This window comes from Ranitomeya variabilis, chromosome 5, assembly GCF_051348905.1.
Source record: "Ranitomeya variabilis isolate aRanVar5 chromosome 5, aRanVar5.hap1, whole genome shotgun sequence".
NCBI classification, from domain to species: Eukaryota; Metazoa; Chordata; class Amphibia; order Anura; family Dendrobatidae; genus Ranitomeya; species Ranitomeya variabilis.
In genome coordinates, this window is record NC_135236.1 from 483,966,733 (window position 1) to 483,985,204 (window position 18,472).

The 18,472-nt window shown below is 42.8% G+C and overlaps 1 protein-coding gene across 3 annotated transcripts in view; it reads right to left on the minus strand.

Annotated features, from left to right (window-relative positions):
* Positions 1-18,472, minus strand: part of CFAP54 (cilia and flagella associated protein 54) — a 615,020-nt gene that overhangs the window by 340,681 nt on the left and 255,867 nt on the right. For all 3 annotated transcript variants that reach the window (XM_077265522.1, XM_077265521.1, XM_077265523.1), the window contains one exon: positions 11,597-11,827. In XM_077265522.1, coding sequence (XP_077121637.1) covers positions 11,597-11,827 — 231 coding nt within the window. The remainder of the gene's footprint in view (positions 1-11,596; positions 11,828-18,472) is intronic.

The window sequence follows — 18,472 nt, forward strand, 5'->3', positions numbered from 1 at the left end:
GTCATCTTTATCTCACTTTTTGAGGTTTAGGGTTACCCCATTTTTTCTTTGGCGTTAATGTTTAGGAGTACTCCACATTTGTACTTTATAATGGGGAAATGGCACTATTTTTTTTGTATTTTGTAAATGACGCCCCCTGCGGTTCATTGACATAAAAGTTGAATAGTAAATTACTTTGGAACACAAAGAAGGAATGCAAAAATAAAGTTATGGATTAATTCCCAAATGCAGTGACTTAACATAGATGTGTTGGTTTGTGGCAGTAAAACCTACTGATAGGTTCTCTTTAAACTCAGTGCTAAGGTGCAGTCAGACAGCTATATAAATCAGACCAAGATCGGAACACAGTTCATGGACTGGCCCGACCTGAGTGTGACAGTTTCATGTATTTCTATGCAGCTGTCATGGTCAAGTTTGGAGAGCCGCCGGCAAGTCCGCGCACGGTGTTCCAATCTCGATTCGATTTATAAGACCATCTGTGAAATTACACTTGGGATCCCCTCACATCTGTGTCAGAAGCTCAAAGGCAATACAGCTCCCAATGAGTTTGGTGGCAGTTATATAAATCCTTATGCACTAAGCTTCTCATAGTGATGATTGTGGGAATGCAGAATTTAATAATGTAATTTATCTCCTATATTTATTATTAAAAATATATTATTTTTCTAATACATAATTTCAGGCTTGAAAATAAATAAACTGGTGTTCAAAGGAGGATGTTTATTTTAATTAAATCAGTATTACCATAAAGTTCACTGTATCTGTCTACATTGAATTATAGATAATCCGCATCTTCAGGACTTGACATGCTGGATTACGTAAAAATCTAGGCAATCAAAATCATTAAATATACACAGATATACAGTCATATGCATAAGCCCACACACAGTATATCCAGTTGAATTTGCTGTAGGGCAGATTTTTTCTTCTTCATGCCCTCCTTTTGAGTGTTCTTCTGTGATACTATAATTAATGTGCATAATGTACAAAAATGCAACAGAAAATAATAATACAACAATGAAAGGAAAAATGCCATGAAAAAAAAAAGATATCTATAGTATGTGTGACAGTACATATTGTAAAAAAGCCGGAGTTAGGGCCTGGATGGCAGATATGTGTTATTGAGGTGGTTGGCCTCAGTAATATAAAGTTTGTACCAGTAACACTAGGTTACGGAGAGGGTTTTACCGTAATTTGACTGGATTTTGGGTAAGGGATATAGGGGCAGCGAAAACAGTCTGGTTGGGAAAGGTCGTTCCATAATGCAACCCTGGGCTTACAGGCCTAATAACAGCAGCTAGCTTAGCTCAGCAGAGTGAGGTTGTGCTGTACCTGAACAGAGGTACGTTTGTTTGGAGAACACATTTAAATCGGCTTCAGCCAATTCAGGCTGGATTAATGAGATTGGTGAGACAGCTACATTAACTTTGCTTATTGATACCTGAAGAAAGGGCTGCTTATGTAATTGAATTGTACTGGAGAAAAGTGGTTTTCATTTGGGAGCAGTAAAGTTTAAGAATAGCAATAAACTATATTCTGGTTTGATCTAAACATGCTGTGCCTGGGCGTTCCCAAGTGGCTACCAGAGAATGTTAACCCCTGCAATAGCTAATTGATATCATCTTTTTATATCAGCATAGCATAATAACAATTAAATTATGCACATATACACAATATGGATAAGAGTAGTGGGAGACCCCTATATATTATACCAACAGTAACTTTTATGACATCCCAGGTTACATCCATAGGCATTAGTATAGAGTTGGATCCACTTTGAAGCTAAAATAGCTTTGAGTCTTCAAATACTTTTTTTTTAAGATTTTGGAGGGTCACTGCAGGAATTTTGCCCTTTCGTAAAGAAAATCATTTGTGAGGTCAGATAATGATGTCGAATGAGAGGGCCTGCGCTCACAATCTCTGTTCTAGTTCATCCCAAAGATTTTTTTACTAAAGTTGAGGTCAAAGCTCTCAGTGGGCCAGTCAAGTTCTTCCAACCCATACTCACCCAACCAAGGATTTACATACCTTGCTTTGTGCACTGGGACACAGTAATGCTAGAACAGAAAATAGACTCCCCCAAACATTTCCCACAAATTTGGAAGTTCTAATTGTCCAAAATGTCTTGGATTGCTGAAGAATGAAAATATTCCTATACTAGAACCCCTAAAAAACAAGTCAAAGGATCACCAATCCCCCGCCAAAATTTATAGTTGGCACAATGCTAACATGCAGGTAGCGGTGTTAGGGGTCGAGTTTACGCCTCTGCACAGGGGGAATCTCGGGCCATCTCTGCTGCGGTCTCCCATTCTTCTGCCGCAGTGGAGCCTGCTCAGCGGAGACGTCTGTCCCAGCATCTCGCTCAGTCTGACTCTGTGCAAAAGGGTTACTGCTGCTTTTCCAGCTTCTGCTATTGAAGCCAGTGCTGGGCAGCGGCGAGCAGACGCTTTTGGGACTAAAGGTACCTTCACACTAAGCGACGCTGCAGCGATACAGACAACGATGCCGATCGCTGCAGCGTCGCTGTTTCGTCGTTGTGTGGTCGCTGGAGAGCTGTCACACAGACGGCTCTCCAGCGACCAACGATGCCGAAGTCCCCTGGTAACCAGGGTAAACATCGGGTTACTAAGCGCAGGGCCGCGCTTAGTAACCCGATGTTTACCCTGGTTACCATTGTAAAAGTAAAAAAAAAAACACATACTCACATTCCGGTGCCCGGCGTCCGCTTCCCTGCACTCCTCCTGCATCCTGTGTCAGCGCCGAACATCTCGGGCATCTCCCACAGAGCAGAGCGGTGACGTCACCGTTCTGCTTTATGGCCGGCACTTACACAGGATGCAGGAGGAGTGCAGGGAAGCGGACGCCGGGCACCGGAATGTGAGTATGTGTTGTTTTTTTTTACTTTTACACTGGTAACCAGGGTAAACATCAGGTTACTAAGCGCGGCCCTGCGCTTAGTAACCCGATGTTTACCCTGGTTACCAGTGAAGACATCGCTGGATCGGTGTCACACACACCGATCCAGCCATGTCAGCGGGAGATCCAGCGACGAAATAAAGTTCTGGACTTTCAGCAACGCCCAGCGATCTCACAGCGGGATCCTGATCGCTGCTGCGTGTCAAACACAACGATATCGCTAGCCAGGACGCTGCAACGTCACGGATCGCTAGCGATATCGTTTAGTGTGAAGGTACCTTTAGTCCTGCTTTTCTCCTTCTGAGCATGCCCAGGGTAAGATCTCTCATTGGAGATCGAGGGTCACATGCTTGGATACTGCAGCAAAGCCCATTGGTTCTCCAGGAAGGTCCTGAAGGTGCTCAAGCTCTGTGGCAGTCTCTCATTGGTCCTTCTAGGAAGGTCTTGTAATTGCTGCAGCTATATAAGGTTTGCATGGCCGCACGGCCATGCGATAGTATCAATGCATGTTATGAGTTTTGCGCCAGTGTGGTCACGCTTGTGTGGATTCAGGGACCCGGCTGAAATAAGCCACCTAGAATACCGGCTCCTCCGGTGAGGAGATTGTGTGTATGGTTTCAGGGCCCCGGCTGAAATAAGCCACCTAGAATACCGGCTCCTCCGGTGAGGAGATTGTGTGTATGGTTTCAGGGCCCCGGCTGAAATAAGCCACCTAGAATACCGGCTCCTCCGGTGAGGAGATTGGATGGTTGCCTCCTTGACTGCGTGACCACAAGCTGCTTTCTGCTCAGCAGTTACTGTGTATTCCTGTGGAGTTTAACAGGACACAGTCCTTTCTTTATAGCGACTCTGTGAAGCAACAGAGATCGCTTCTACCGCCATATAGTACCGCCGTTTGCCAGCAGCAGGTTCTTTTCCTGCACCGTGGACCCCGGGCTGCGAACGCACCAAATAACCTCTCTATATTTACTCGGTGCGTTCCGCCAGCCCTAGCAAGCGGTCTCTTGATATAAGTCAAATACAGACTAATCTTTTAGCCCACCAAACAAAGATGCATGAGTCATCACAACAACAGAACACATTTCCACTTCTCCAGAGTCTAGCGGTGGCATAGTTTCTACCACTCCATCTGATGCTTGGCATTGTGCGTGGTGAGGTAAGAATTCTTTGCATGTTTTTTGTGTTGATGCTAATGCCTGAAGAGGTTTGAACTTTTTGTACACTATGCTTCTCAGTACCTGTCAACTTATTGGCTATTCTACTGTCTATTTCTCTATGAAATATAAAGATATATATACTGATATATATACACCTACTGTGCTGTTAAATTTATCTTGAGAATTCAGAAAACAGACCAGCTGACTGCCTGAATCTCAGTTTCCAAGCTCTCTGTAACATAATAATAATAATAATAATCTTTATTTTTATATATTGCTAACATATTCCGCAGCGCTTTACAGTTTGCACACATTATCATCGCTGTCCCTGATGGGGCTCACAATCTAAATTCCCTATCAGTATGTCTTTGGAATGTGGGAGGAAACTGGAGAACCTGGAGGAAACCCACGCAAACACGGAGAGAACATACAAACTCTTTGCAGATGTTGTCCAAGGTGAGATTAGAACCCAGGACTCCAGTGCTGCAAGGCTGCTGTGCTAACTACTGTGCCACCGTGCTGCCCATATGGGTAGCATCAATATTTTACAAATTCTCCAAATCATAATTTTGTTAAAGTTATTGAGTTATTTTCACAACAGCGTACTCATTTCTTGGGCGTATGCCGTTACAACGCTGGCTTTGACACTCTGAAAACACTTATGTTATTGAAATGATTGCAATTTATCAAGGATACGTGTTGTTGTCAAGTCATAAGATGAATTATGAGTGTGATATCTTGCCATCCACATAATGTATTATGGTCTTCATAGAGAATGTATCTATCTAATGTATCCATTGGATGACACGTGTGGGGGTAATAATAATGTGCAAATATTTGATGTACAAACAGTATCAATAATGCTTGTTACATCTCTGGCATCTACGGCATTAATGTTATATCCTCATTTCCATTCGAAGCTAAAAGCCCTGTTTGTCACTGTGCCAGGGTCTTCTTAATTTCATACACATGATTAAAAGATTTACATATAAATGAACATTATCAGTTTGATCTCTGCCCCAGAGTATTCATTAAAATTAAATCTTATTAAATAACAAGAATTGAAAACTTAAGTTCTGATTTATTTCCCAGTTTTTGCGGTGAGCACTAAATTTGGGAAACAAAAAATTACTTTATAGAATTTCTTTACACAGACTGAGTAATTTTCACTGGCCAATGTCATATAAGATATAACAAATACTTAATAACCGGCGGCTTAAATTCAAACAGAAAGAAATGCGCAAAGAATTAATTATTAAAATGTGCAAACTTGTCCACTCAAGAGCCATTACTGACACTCAGAACATGGCACAGTGAGGGGCGTACAAGTAGTAAGGTAGAATTTATTTGCAATGGAAGCCGGGTTATTATCAAGAAAATTCTCTGCTGTTCGTAGAATGCTAAAGTGGCACTGATAACATGTTTCATGCACATTAAAATAGAGAGAATTGACTTTAAAGTGCTGTACTGTGGTAAAGAGAAAGAGGCTGCCACACCAACTTTCCCCTGAACTTAATCAGTGTTGTGAGAGCCTTAGGCCATGTTCACACAACAGTACTTTACTCAGCATGTCACATCAGTAAGTGTAAGCCAAAACCAAGAGAGGAACAATCAGAGGAAAAGTAGAATAGAAACATATCACCACTTCTGTATTTATCACCCACTTCTGGCTGTGGCTTACACGTACTGATGTGAAATACTGACCAAACACTGAACGTGTGAACGTGGCCTTAGGCCATGTGCACACGTTCAGTATTTTTCGCGGGTTTTTTCGCTATAAAAACGTGATAAAAACGCGAAAAATACGCAAAAAAAACGCTTACATATGCCTCCCATTATTTTCAGTGTATTCTGCATTTCTTGTGCAAATGTTGCATTTTTTTCCGCGAAAAAAAACGCATCGCGGAAAAAAAAGCAACATGTTCATTAAATTTGCGGAATCGCGGGGATTCCGCACACCTAAGAATGCATTGATCCGCTTACTTCCCGCATGGGGCTATGCACACCATGCGGGAAGTAAGCAGATCATGTGCGGTTGGTACCCAGGGTGGAGGAGAGGAGACTCTCCTCCACGGACTGGGCACCGTATAATTGGTAAAAAAATAAGAATTAAAATAAAAAATAGTCATATACTCACCTTCGATGGCCCCCGCAGTCTTCCCGCCTCAGCGGTGCACGCTGCCGCTTCCGTTCCTATAGATGGTGTGTGTGAAGGACCTGCGATGACGTCGCGGTCACATGACCGCCGCTGAGGAAATCGGCTGTCTGCAGGTGAGTATAACCATTTTTTAATTTTTTTTATTATTTTTAAACATTCTATCTTTTACTAATGATGCTGCATAGGCTGCATCTACAGTAAAAAGTTGGTCACACTTGTCAAACACTATGTTTGACAAGTGTGACCAACCTGTCAATCAGTTTTCCAAGCGATGCTACAGATCGCTTGGAAAACTTTAGCATTCTGCAAGCTAATTACGCTTGCAAAATGCTAAAAAAAAAACGCAAAAAAACCGCAAAAAAAAAAAAAGCGGATTTCTTGCAGAAAATTTCCGGTTTTCTTCCGGAAATTTCTGCAAGAAATCCTGACGTGTGCACATACCTTTAGAGTGAAAACTCCATTAGGCCTGAGTAAGTCCCAGAGCCAGAGAGGGACAAAAAAAGCAGCCCTGCCACACAAACCCCACCAGCCCACGTACTATAACACTCCTACCCCGATCAGTGAATTTTGCTTTACTTTGTCGTGCCCCTCACGCTCCTAAAAGGAGATATTTGAAGAGTCACATGTGAATGGCGCCACAGTGCGTATGATCGACCACAGCTGCATTTACATGGTGCTCTACAGAGCTCTGATTTTCATGATCATTGAGGTCCCAGCAGTATTATGAGCCCTACATAGTGCTCAATACAGAACAATGAGCCCTATATATTGCTCTATACATGAGCCCCACATAATGCTGCAAACAGTAAATTGAGCCCCATACATAACAACAGCCATATAATGCTCTATACAGTATATGATTGGCCCCATATATTGCTCCAGTATATGATGGGCCCCATATATAATGGGCCCTATATGACGCTCCATATATAATGGGCCCTATATGACGCTCCATATATGATGGGCCCTATATGATGCTCCAGTATATAATGGGAGCCATATATTGCTCCAAACATTTAAAAAAAAAATAAATGAAATCCTCACCTCTCTTCGCTGGCCGCTGCTCTGCTACAGACTCCTCAGTGTCGCCGTCTTCCGGCTCTCTGCACTGTGACTGCTCTCAGTCAGAGGGTGCACACTAGTGACATCATTGCGCCCTCTGACCTGAAACGTCACAGTCAGAAGACACGGAAGAAGCTGTAGTGGAGGAGCGGGGAGAGGTGAGTATCGCAAGCACCAGGGCCCTGAGCGAGCAAGCAACATTTTCACTTCATGTTCTGTTATGGATCCGAAAAGTTGCCACATGGGCTAATAAAGAGTCCGTCACTTTTTGCACAACTTATAGGAGTGCTATATTATATATATATATATATATATATATATATATATATATATATATATATATATATATATTTTTTTTTTTGGGCTGAAAGTGCCCCTCTCGGCTTATACTCGAGTCATGATCGGTGGTGGGGTCGGCGGGTGAGGGGGAGAGAGGACTGTCATATACTCACCTAGTCCCGGCGCTCCTGTCGCTGTCCCTGCCTGTCACACGGTCTTCGGGTGCCGCAGCTCTTCCTCTGTTCAGCGGTCACGTGGCACCGCTCATTATAGTTATGAATATGGACTCCACTCCCATAGGGGTGGAGCCGCATATTCATTCCTGTAATGTGTAACGGTGACCGCTGACAGAGGAAGAGGCTGCTGTGCCCGGAGACCATCTGTCCGGGAGAAGGAGCCAGGGACCGCGCCGGAGCAGGTATGTCATATTTACCTGTCCACGTTCCACCCGCCGGGCGCCGCTCTGTCTTCCCGTCCTCTTGCATTGACTGTTCAGGTCAGAGGGCGCGATGACTTACTAGTGTGCGCGCCGCCCTCTGCCTGAACAGTCAGTGCGGAGAGACGCTGAGACGGGACGCTGAGGAGCTGCGGTTAGCAAGAGAGGTGAGTATGTGGTTTTTTTTTTTCATTACAGCAGCAGCAGCATTATATATGGCACAGCTTGAAATGGAGCATCTTATGGGGCAATAATGAACACTACAGAGCATTATATATGGCACAGCTTGAGATGGAGCATCTTATGGGGCAATAATGATCGCTATAGAGCATTATATATGGCACAGCTTGAAATGGAGCATCTTATGGGGCAATAATGAATGCTATAGAGCATTATATATGGCACAGCTTGAAGTGGGGCATCTTATAGGGCAATAATGAACGCTATAGAGCATTATATATGGCACAGCTTGAAATGGAGCATCTTATGGGGCAATAATGAACGCTATAGAGCATTATATATGGCACAGCTTGAAATGGAGCATCTTATGGGGCAATAATGAACGATATAGAGCATTATATATGGCACAGCTTGAAATAGATCTATGGGGGTAGCTGCTGCATTTCCTACCCTAGGCTTAAACTCGAGTCAATAAGTTTTCCCATTTTTTTGTGGCAAAATTAGGGGGGTCGGCGTATACTCGGGTCGGCTTATACTCGACTATATACGGTATTATATATATATATATATATATATATATATATATATATATATATATATATATATATATACATATATGCTACTCAAAAAAATAAAGGGAACACTAAAATCCCACATCCTAGATATCACTGAATGAAATATTCCAGTTGTAAATCTTTTTCATTATATAGTGGAATGTGTTGAGAACAATAAAACATAAAAAATGATCAACATAAATCACAACTAATATCCCATGGAGGTCTGGAGTTGGAATGATGCTCAAAATCAAAGTGGAAAATCAAACTGCAGGCTAATCCAACTTCAGTATATTTTTTATTTTCACAGCTCTGTGTTATAAACTTTAGCGAAACACTTGGGGTTCAAAGTTCTCACAACACATCTAGATAAGTTCCTTGGGGGTTCTAGTCTCCAATATGGGGTCACTTGTGGGGGGTTTCTACTGTTTAGGTACATTAGAGGCTCTGCAAACGCAACATGACGCCCGCAGACCATTCCATCAAAGTCTGCATTCCAAAACAGCGCTCCTTCCCTTCCGAGCTCTGCCATGCGCCCAAACAGTGGTTTACCGCAACATATGGGGTATCGGCGTACTCAGGACAAATTGTGCAACAAGTTTTGGAGTCCAATTTCTCCTGTTACTCTTGGTAAAATAAAACGAATTGGATCTGAAGTAAAAATTTTGTGAAAAAAGTTAAATGTTCATTTTGTTTTTAAACATTCCAAAAATTCCTGTGAAGCACCTGAATGGTTAATAAACTTCTTGAATGTGGTTTTGAGCACCTTGAGGGATGCAGTTTTTAGAATGGTGTCACTTTTGGGCATTTTCTGTCATATAGGCCCCTCAAAGTCACTTCAAGTGTGAGATGGTCCCTAAAAAAATGGTTTTGCAAATTTTGTTGCAAAAATGAGAAATCGCTGGTCAACTTTTAACCCTTACAACTTCCTAACAACAAAAAAATATGTTTCCAAAATTGTGCTAATGTAAAGCAGACATGTGGGTAATGTTATTTATTAACTATTTTTATGATATGACTCTCTAATTTAAAAGCATAAAAACTAAAAGTTTAAAAATTGCAAAATTTTCGACAAATTTCCATTTTTTTTCACAAATAAACGCAAGTCATATCGAAGAAATTTTAACACTATCATAAAGTACAATATGTCACGAGAGAACAATCTCAGAATCACCAGGATCCGCTGAAGAGTTTCAGAGTTATGACCTCATAAGATGACAGTGGTCAGAATTGAAAAAAAATTGCCTGGTCAGGAAGTTGAAAACAGGCTTCGGGGTGAAGGGGTTAAGTGATCCCTTTATTTTTTGAGCTGTGTATATATATATAATAAATAATAAGTGCAGAAACTGAAAATTACACCATGTATATAGGACAGGAGAAGTATATGCTGTCACGCCTTTATACAAATGCATATAATCAGTTTTGCTATGCTTTGTATTGAACTATGATGTATTGTGATAACTTATCCAACAGCGCCATCTATTGACAATGTTCTAATTACAGTTTACTTTGTTTCATTGCTTACTGTGCAATTTAATATTTAAGGCTCATCAAGGCTTCCGTAGTTTCCCATCAGTCTCTGCATTAGTCTTGCCCCCTTCTCCTCCAGCAGCCATTTTGGCCTCATGAATACTGACATGCTGATTATCTCTCCCTGATTTTCAGCCCATCTGGTTGTTTACCTCCACAAAGCACAGTCAGTGAGTTATTTTCCCCTTGTTAGAGCTCACCATATTGTATTATGTAGCTACTCTGTTCCATATGTTTTATATCAAAGTAGTCTTTTGATATTGCAGATGTTTATACTACCGCCATGTTGTGCAATTACACTGCGAGTGACCCGGGGACTACTATGGAGTTGCCCCTGGGCCAGGCCTAACCTCACCATCAGAGGCTCTAGTGAACACCAGGGTAAGCCCGGCCCGAGGTGTAGTGGGTCCACAGCCACCAGCATTACTGGTTGTCACTGCACCTTCCCAAACATAACCATCTATGAAAATATAATCCTAAAACTCATGATGACTATTACCAATACGGATAAATAAGAAAGCACTGATCATTAGTTTACTGTGCAGCCATATGTAACGGTAATATATTATGGCTACTGGCCCTTCTTAGTCTTACAAGTGTTAACAGAATGTTGTTTTGTTTGGTTATTAGAAAGTTGAAAGAAGATCCGGTCTTATGGGTCCTGTGTATTCATTAGATGTGTGCTCCATTCGCCTCGTCTCCGCCGCTCAGGGAAGCCATTGACAGGTCCCTTGGTGTATGGATACCCAAATCATAAAATGTGTGTCCATTTCATTGTTTTACTACCATGTTTTTGTGCTGTTTTTGCTATTCGGGGCACAGACTGGTAGCGACGAGATGCTGCCCTTGCAGCTTATTGAGCTGACGGATCCACTTTCATGAATAAAAATTAAACGCATAGGCATGCCGCATAGAAATAAGGCAGAGCTGCTAGGCTACAGTCCATAATGCAGGAGAATGGGTCAATGGCTGCATACACATTTGTGACATAAGCACCGCTAACGGCCCCCCGGCTTAGAGGCTGTGCAAAGAAGTCCAGCAATCCTACAGAATAACGGACATGGTGAGCTGTGCTTGTGCCCATTAACAGACAGCAACAACAAGCAAATAGTAAAGGTCACACAATGGCAATCTGTTCTTGCCGCATTAAAGGAACTAACAAGGCAACATAACATTTCAGTTGGTAAACCTGAGAACAAGGGCCACCATGTCTCTTCATTACTACAGGATCTTACACCGGTCGTTTGTCTCTAGCCCAAGATGTGGAGGAATGCTAACGAGAGGCATTATTCGTGAGGCTGCTCATGTGGTCTCGTGGCCTTACCTGCTAATGCTCGGCTCACTCGCCACTTCTTCACTGCCCAGCTGACTAAGCTTTTTCTTAAACAAGCTGAAGTGAGTTAGTGCCAAAAGTAGATTTATTTGAGCTCTCCATGGCATCTCTTCTCTGCTGGCTTGAAAAACTCTCTTACGCTTTATATATCTACCAACGATGGGTGTTAGCAGCACAAGCAAAGTTTTAAAAGCTTTTTTCTCAATCTCCTCTGGGGTAAGCCTGAAATAAAAAATAAATAAACATACTGTACTAAATATGTAACACAGAATATTAGTAAATCAAAACCATATAAGACAGTTTATTTTCTACGACAATGTTCAGATTTATCACCAAAAAATAAAAATGAAAATAAATCTTTATATGCAAATAAGCACACAATAATTTGAAAATATTAAAGTGACTAACGAAACTTACCTGCAGCAAAATCTGAAAGAATTTACACAAAGTAGAAAATACTCTAGTCTTTTAATAGGGAATTAAATAAATGGAATACGTCAGCAGGTTTTTGATATGTAATCTGAGAGTTGCTGATTCCAGCGAAGTGTCACTTGTTGGACTGCTTGGTACAGTTTTGATATAATCCCTCTTTTACCTGCTGAGCTGTGTATAACCCCACCCACAATTCTGATTGGCAGATTTCTGTGCACACTGTACACTGTCAGCAAGCTGCAAATCATTGGTTGGGGCGGGGTTACACAGATAAGCTGGACTGGCCTGCACATGAGACCTAGTCTGGCAGCGATAATCTCCTGCTGATGAAACACTTCACTTAACTAAAAGTACAGCACAAAGCCTAATAAATGTTACATCCCTGCAATCAGTCTCTGTGCCCCTACGTTATGCTGTTCTCACATTAAATAGCAAAATCCTACTGATAAATTCTCTGTAATGAGGTGTATAAGAAAAAAATATAAGACTACTCGAAAACATGTTTCCTAAAATTTGTTCACATTATAATTGGGGTATATGCTCAATGGCATATATCAAAGAAGCACACAAGTCTTAAAAGGATTTAGCTCTATGTCCATCACTGACTTAGAATGTAAAATATGCACACACTATAATATGCATTTTTTGTGGGATCTCCTTGCATTGAAAAGTCTATATGTAGTTCACATACATACGTCACCAGCCAAACATATGCCAAGTATATTTTTGTGAGATGAAGCCCATGATCATGTCAGCATATACATCAGGAAGGGCTCCCGTTGCCTCCCAGAGCGGAGATATAACACATTCACTATATATAAGTAGATTTGGCTGCTGTAGCTAAACACCAAGTGGCTTCGGACATTGTAACTAATTAGTGTGTACTCACGCATCCATGTGAAGTGTTGGTGGAGTGTCCTACTTTTTATTCGGACAGCACACAAACCCACTGCATATGTCCTATTCTTATCCTCAAAATCGGATCAGAGTAGACCACACTCTGGGTTTCTCTGATCTCATTCTCGTATCTGATTTTAGAAAATGTCTGAATAGATTCATTTTACCTAATGAGTTTGTGTTTGATCCGGAAAAAATAAAATTGTGCAGCACACGGACATTTCACATGGATGGGATATGTCAGGCCAGGGCAAACGGCAGCCCGTGGGCCACATCTGGCCGCCTGGCTGTCCCACACCCACCATCCATCAGCCGCTTGCTGTCACCGCTATCTGCATTTTCAGGATGCTGACAGTGGTGAATACATTGGTGAAGGAGGGTCAGCCGGCCTCTTCCACCAATCAGCAAGGTGGTCAGCAGTCGCGATGTCATTTCATTGGGTCAGCTGTGTACTGAGAAGAGTCAGTGCATCATAGAGAGCAGAGGCAGAGCACCGGAGGAACGGGAGCAAGGTATTTGTTTTTTTTCTCTCTCATGTGTATAAGATATTTTTATATATATAGGAGGCTTTGTGGGGCTCATACTGAATATATGGAGGTCATGTGAGACTAACACTGTATATATGGAAGCTATATGGGGCTCACCCTGCATATATGGAGGTTATGTGGGGCTCACACTATATATATGGAGGCTATGTGGTGCTCACACTGTATATATGGAGGCTATGTGGGGCTCATACTGTACATATGGAGGCTATGTGGAGCTCACACTGTACATATGGAGACTGTGGGGCTCACATTGTGTATTGGAGACTATGTGGAACTCACTACATATGGAAGCTATGTGGCGGGCTCATACTGTATAAAGTGAGGCTACATGGGGCACATGCGGAAATCAGAGGCTATGTGGGGCACATGCTGTATATCATAAGCTATGTGGGGCACATTATTATTATTTATTATTATAGCATCATTTATTCCATGGCGCTTTACATGTGAAGAGGAGTATACATAGTAAAGACAAGTACAATACTCTTAAACAATACAAGTCACAACTGGTACAGGAGGAGAGAGGACCCTGCCCGTGAGGGCTCACAATCTACAAGGAATGGGTGAAAATACAGTAGGCGAGGGTAGAGCTTGTCGTGCAGCGGTTTGGTCGATCGGTGGTTACTGCAGGTTGTAGGCTTGTCGGAAGAAGTAGGTCTTCAGGTTCTTTTTGAAGGTTTCGATGGCAGGTGAGAGTCTGAAATGTTGTGGTAGAGGGTTCCAGAGTAGGGGTGATGCGCGAGAGAAATCTTGTATACGATTGTGGGAAGAGGAGATAAGAGGGGAGTAGAGAAGGAGATCTTGTGAGGATCGGAGGTTGCGTGCAGGTAAGTACCAGGAGACGAGGTCACAGATGTATGGAGGAGACAGGTTGTGGATGGCTTTGTATGTCATGGTTAGGGTTTTGTACTGGAATCTCTGGGAAATGGGGAGCCAGTGAAAGGAATGACAGAGGGGAGAGGCTGGGGAATAGCGGGGGGACAGGTGGATTAGTCAGGCAGCAGAGTTTAGAATAGATTGGAGGGGTGCAAGAGTGTTTGAGGGGAGGCCACAGAGTAGGAGGTTGCAGTAGTCAAGGCGAGAGATGATGAGGGCATGGACTAGGGTTTTTGCAGATTCTTGGTTGAGGAATGTACGGATCCGTGAAATATTTTTGAGTTGAAGTCGGCAGGAAGTGTAAAGGGCTTAGATATGTGGTTTGAAGGAGAGATCAGTTTCAAGGATTACCCCGAGGCAGCGAGCTTGTGGGACTGGGGACATTGGGCAGCCGTTTACTGTAATGGATAGGTTTGTTGGGGGGGTCGCGTGAGATGGGGGAAAGATGATGAAATCTGTTTTGTCCATGTTAAGTTTCAGAAATCTAGCGGAGAAGAAGGATGAAATAGTGGACATGCATTGAGGGATTCTGGTTAGTAAGGAGGTGATATCTGGTCCAGAGATGTAGATCTGTGTGTCATCAGCATAGAGGTGATACTGAAAGCCATGAGATTCTATGAGCTGTCCCAGGCCAAAGGTGTAAATGGAGAAGAGCAGGGGCCCTAGGACTGAACCTTGTGGGACTCCGACAGATAGGGGGCGAGATGAGGAGGTGGTGAGTGGGAGACGCTGAATGTCCGGTCTGTTAGGTATGACGAGATCCAGGATAGGGCCAAGTCTGTGATGCCAAGGGATGAGAGGGTCTGTAGTAATAGGGTACACTGTGTCAAAGGCAGAGGACAGGCCCAGGAGGAGGAGATCAGAGTAGTGTTGCTTGCTCTTGGCGGTTAATAAGTCATTGGTGACTTTAGTTAGGGCAGTTTCAGTGGAGTGGTGTGACCGGAAGCCAGATTGTAAGCGGCCAAAGAGGGAGCAAGAAGAGAGATGGAAGGACAGTTCAAGATAGACGTGTTGTTGCAGTAGTTTGGAGGCATAGGGGAGACGTGATATAGGGCGATAGCTAGATACAGAGGATGGGTCAAGAGAGGGCTTTTTGAGGATAGATGTGATTGAGGCATGTTTAAAGTTTGAGAGAAAAAAAACAGTTGTTAGTGATAGGTTGAAGAGATGGGTTAGGGTTGGGATGAAGACTGTGGTGAGGTTTCGGATGAAGTGGGATGGGATCAGGTTAAGTGCACAGGTGGTGAGATGCGATCTTGAGAGTAGAGTGGAGAGTCGATCTTCTGTAATGGTGGAGAAGTTGGTTTTGGAGGTGGAGGGCTGGGAAGTTGTGAGGAAGGGCTCTGGGAGCTGTTGACCAAAACTGTCTCTGATTTTATCAATCTTACGCTTGAAAAATGAGGCAAAGTCTTCAGCTGAGATGAGTGGGGAAGGAGGAGGTGCTGGGGGACAGAGGAGAGAATTGAAGGTGTTGAATAACTGTTTAGGGTTGTGAGACAGGAAGGATCTGAGAGATGAGAAGTAGGTTTGTTTAGCTGTGGCGCGTGTGGCCTTGAAAGTAGTGAGGGACTGTTTGAATGCGATGAAGTGCTCGTTGGAGTGGGATATTTTCCATCTCCGCTCAGCAGCCCTGGAAGCCAGGCTCAGTTCTTTGGTCAGGCTGGTGTGCCAGGGCTGTCTGTTGATTTTACGAGCTTTGGTATGTGTAAGAGGGGCAGCAGATTCCAAAGCTACAGCTATTGTGGTGTTATATAGAGCGGCAGCGGCATCCGCATTGTGTAGGGAACTTATGTCTGTGAGAGGGAGGAGGGATTCAGAGAATGAGTGTAGATCAAGGTGTATATCAGAGGCTAAAACTGTATATAGAAGGCTATGTGAGGGGCCATATTGCATATAGGAGGCTATGTGCGGAACTCATATGGTATATAGGGGAATATCAGCATACTTAATTCTGCACAATATTAAGTGATACAATTAAAATTAAATATAAATAATTTACATAATTCCTCTCTTGTTGGACTTAATTCTTACCAACAGGGAGGAAATAGTTGAGGAAGCAAAGGAAAGGTTTCTGGAAATTTAATAGGCAGCAATCATGCTATTTTTGAACTTTGGTTTACAAGAGGAGGAAGACCTGCGAGGACTCAGACCTTTAACCCTTTTCCGATGTTGAGCTCAATAGTACGCCCATGTCAGACTCCCCCCGTTTGGTGCGGGAGGATACACATATTTGGTATCGCCACACTCAGAATTGCCCGATCTATTAATATAAAAAAAAAAAAAAAAAACCTGATTGGTAAACGGCGCACTGAGAAAAAATTAAAAACGCCAGAATTTCTTTTGTTTTTGTCGCTGTTATATTGCAAAAAAATGCAATAATGAGCAATCAAAAGATCGTATCTACGCCAAAATTGTATAAAAATGCCAGCTCGGCGCACAAAAGTAAGCCCTCACCCAGCCCCAAATCATGAAAAATGGAGACGCTACAGACCTCAGAAAATGGGGCGCTTTTTTTTAACAAACTTTGGAATTTTTTTTTACCACTTAAATAAAAAAGAACCTATACATGTTTGATGGCTTTGAATTCGTAATGACCTGTAGAAACATAATGGTAGGTCAGTTTTAGCATTTAGTGAACATGGTAAGGAAAAAACACAACTGTGGATCTGCACTTTTTTTGCAATTTCACCACGCTTGGAATTTTTTCCCCGTTTTTCAGTACACGATATGTTAAAACCAATGGTGTAATTCAAAAGTACATTTTCTCCCACAAAAAACAAGCCCTCACATGGCCATATTGACTGAAAAAAAAAACAAAAAACTTATGGCTCTGGGAAGGAGAGCAAAAAATCAGAAATTCAAAAACTGAAATTCCCCTGGTCGTTAACAGGTTAAGGTTGGACTTCAGAAAGGCAGATTTTAATTAACTCAGAAAGAGTGTGGGAAAGGTACAACGGCTGGATGTTCTAAAGGACATACCGTATATACTCAAGTATAAGCCGAGATTTTCAGCCCATTTTTTTGGGCTGAAAGTCCCCCTCTCGGCTTATACTCGAGTCATACCCAGGGGTCGGCAGGGGAGGGGGAGCAGGGGCTGTCTAATTATACTCACCTGCAGGTCCCCGGCTCCCTGGCTTCTTCCTGTACTGAGCGGTCACATGGTACCGCTCATTACAGTAATGAATATGCGGCTCCACCTCTATGGGAGGTAACGGTGACCGCTTAGTACAGGAAGAAGCAGCAGCGCCGGGGAAGCAGGGACTGCACAGCGCCAGGAGTAAGTGAGTATAACGGGGAGGGGAGCGCTGCGCTGCACGATATTCACCTGCTCCTCATTCTGGCGCCGCTCCGTCTTCAGCGTCTTCTGCAGTGACGCTCAGATCAGAGGGCGCGGTGGCGTGGTTAGTGCACGCCCTCTGCCTGAACGTCAGTGCAGAAGACGCTGAAGATGGAGCGGCGCCCGGAACGAGAAGCAGGTGAATACTGAAAGTGCCGGGGGCCTGAGCGAAGAGAGGTGAGTATGTGATTTTTTTTTTTATCGCAGTAACAGCAAATGGGGCAAGTGTTTGTATGGAGCATCTATGGGGCCATAACGTTTGTGCAGCACTATATGGGGCAAGTGTCTGTATGGAGCCATAATCAATGTTTGTGCAGCACTATATGGGGCAAGTGTCTGTATGGGGCCATAATGTTTGTGCAGCACTATATGGGGCAAGTGTCTGTATGGAGCCATAACTAACGTTTGTGGAGCATTACGGTATATGGGGCAAGTGTCTGTATGGAGCATGTTATGGGGCCATAATCCAGGTTTGTGCAGCACTATATGGTGCAAATATCTTTATGGAGCATCTTATGGGGCTATAATCAGCATTTGTGCAGCATTATATGGGGCAAATGTGTCTATGGAGCATCTTATGGGGCCATTATTAACCTTTATGCAGGATTATATGAGGCATATTTTAATATGGAGCATCTTATTGGGCCATCATAAACTTTATGGAGCATTATATGGGGCTCCTGATTCAATATGGATATTCAAAAGTACTTTTACTGATGTCTCAATTAATTTTACTTTTATTGGTATCTATTTTTACTTTTGACATTTACCGGTAGC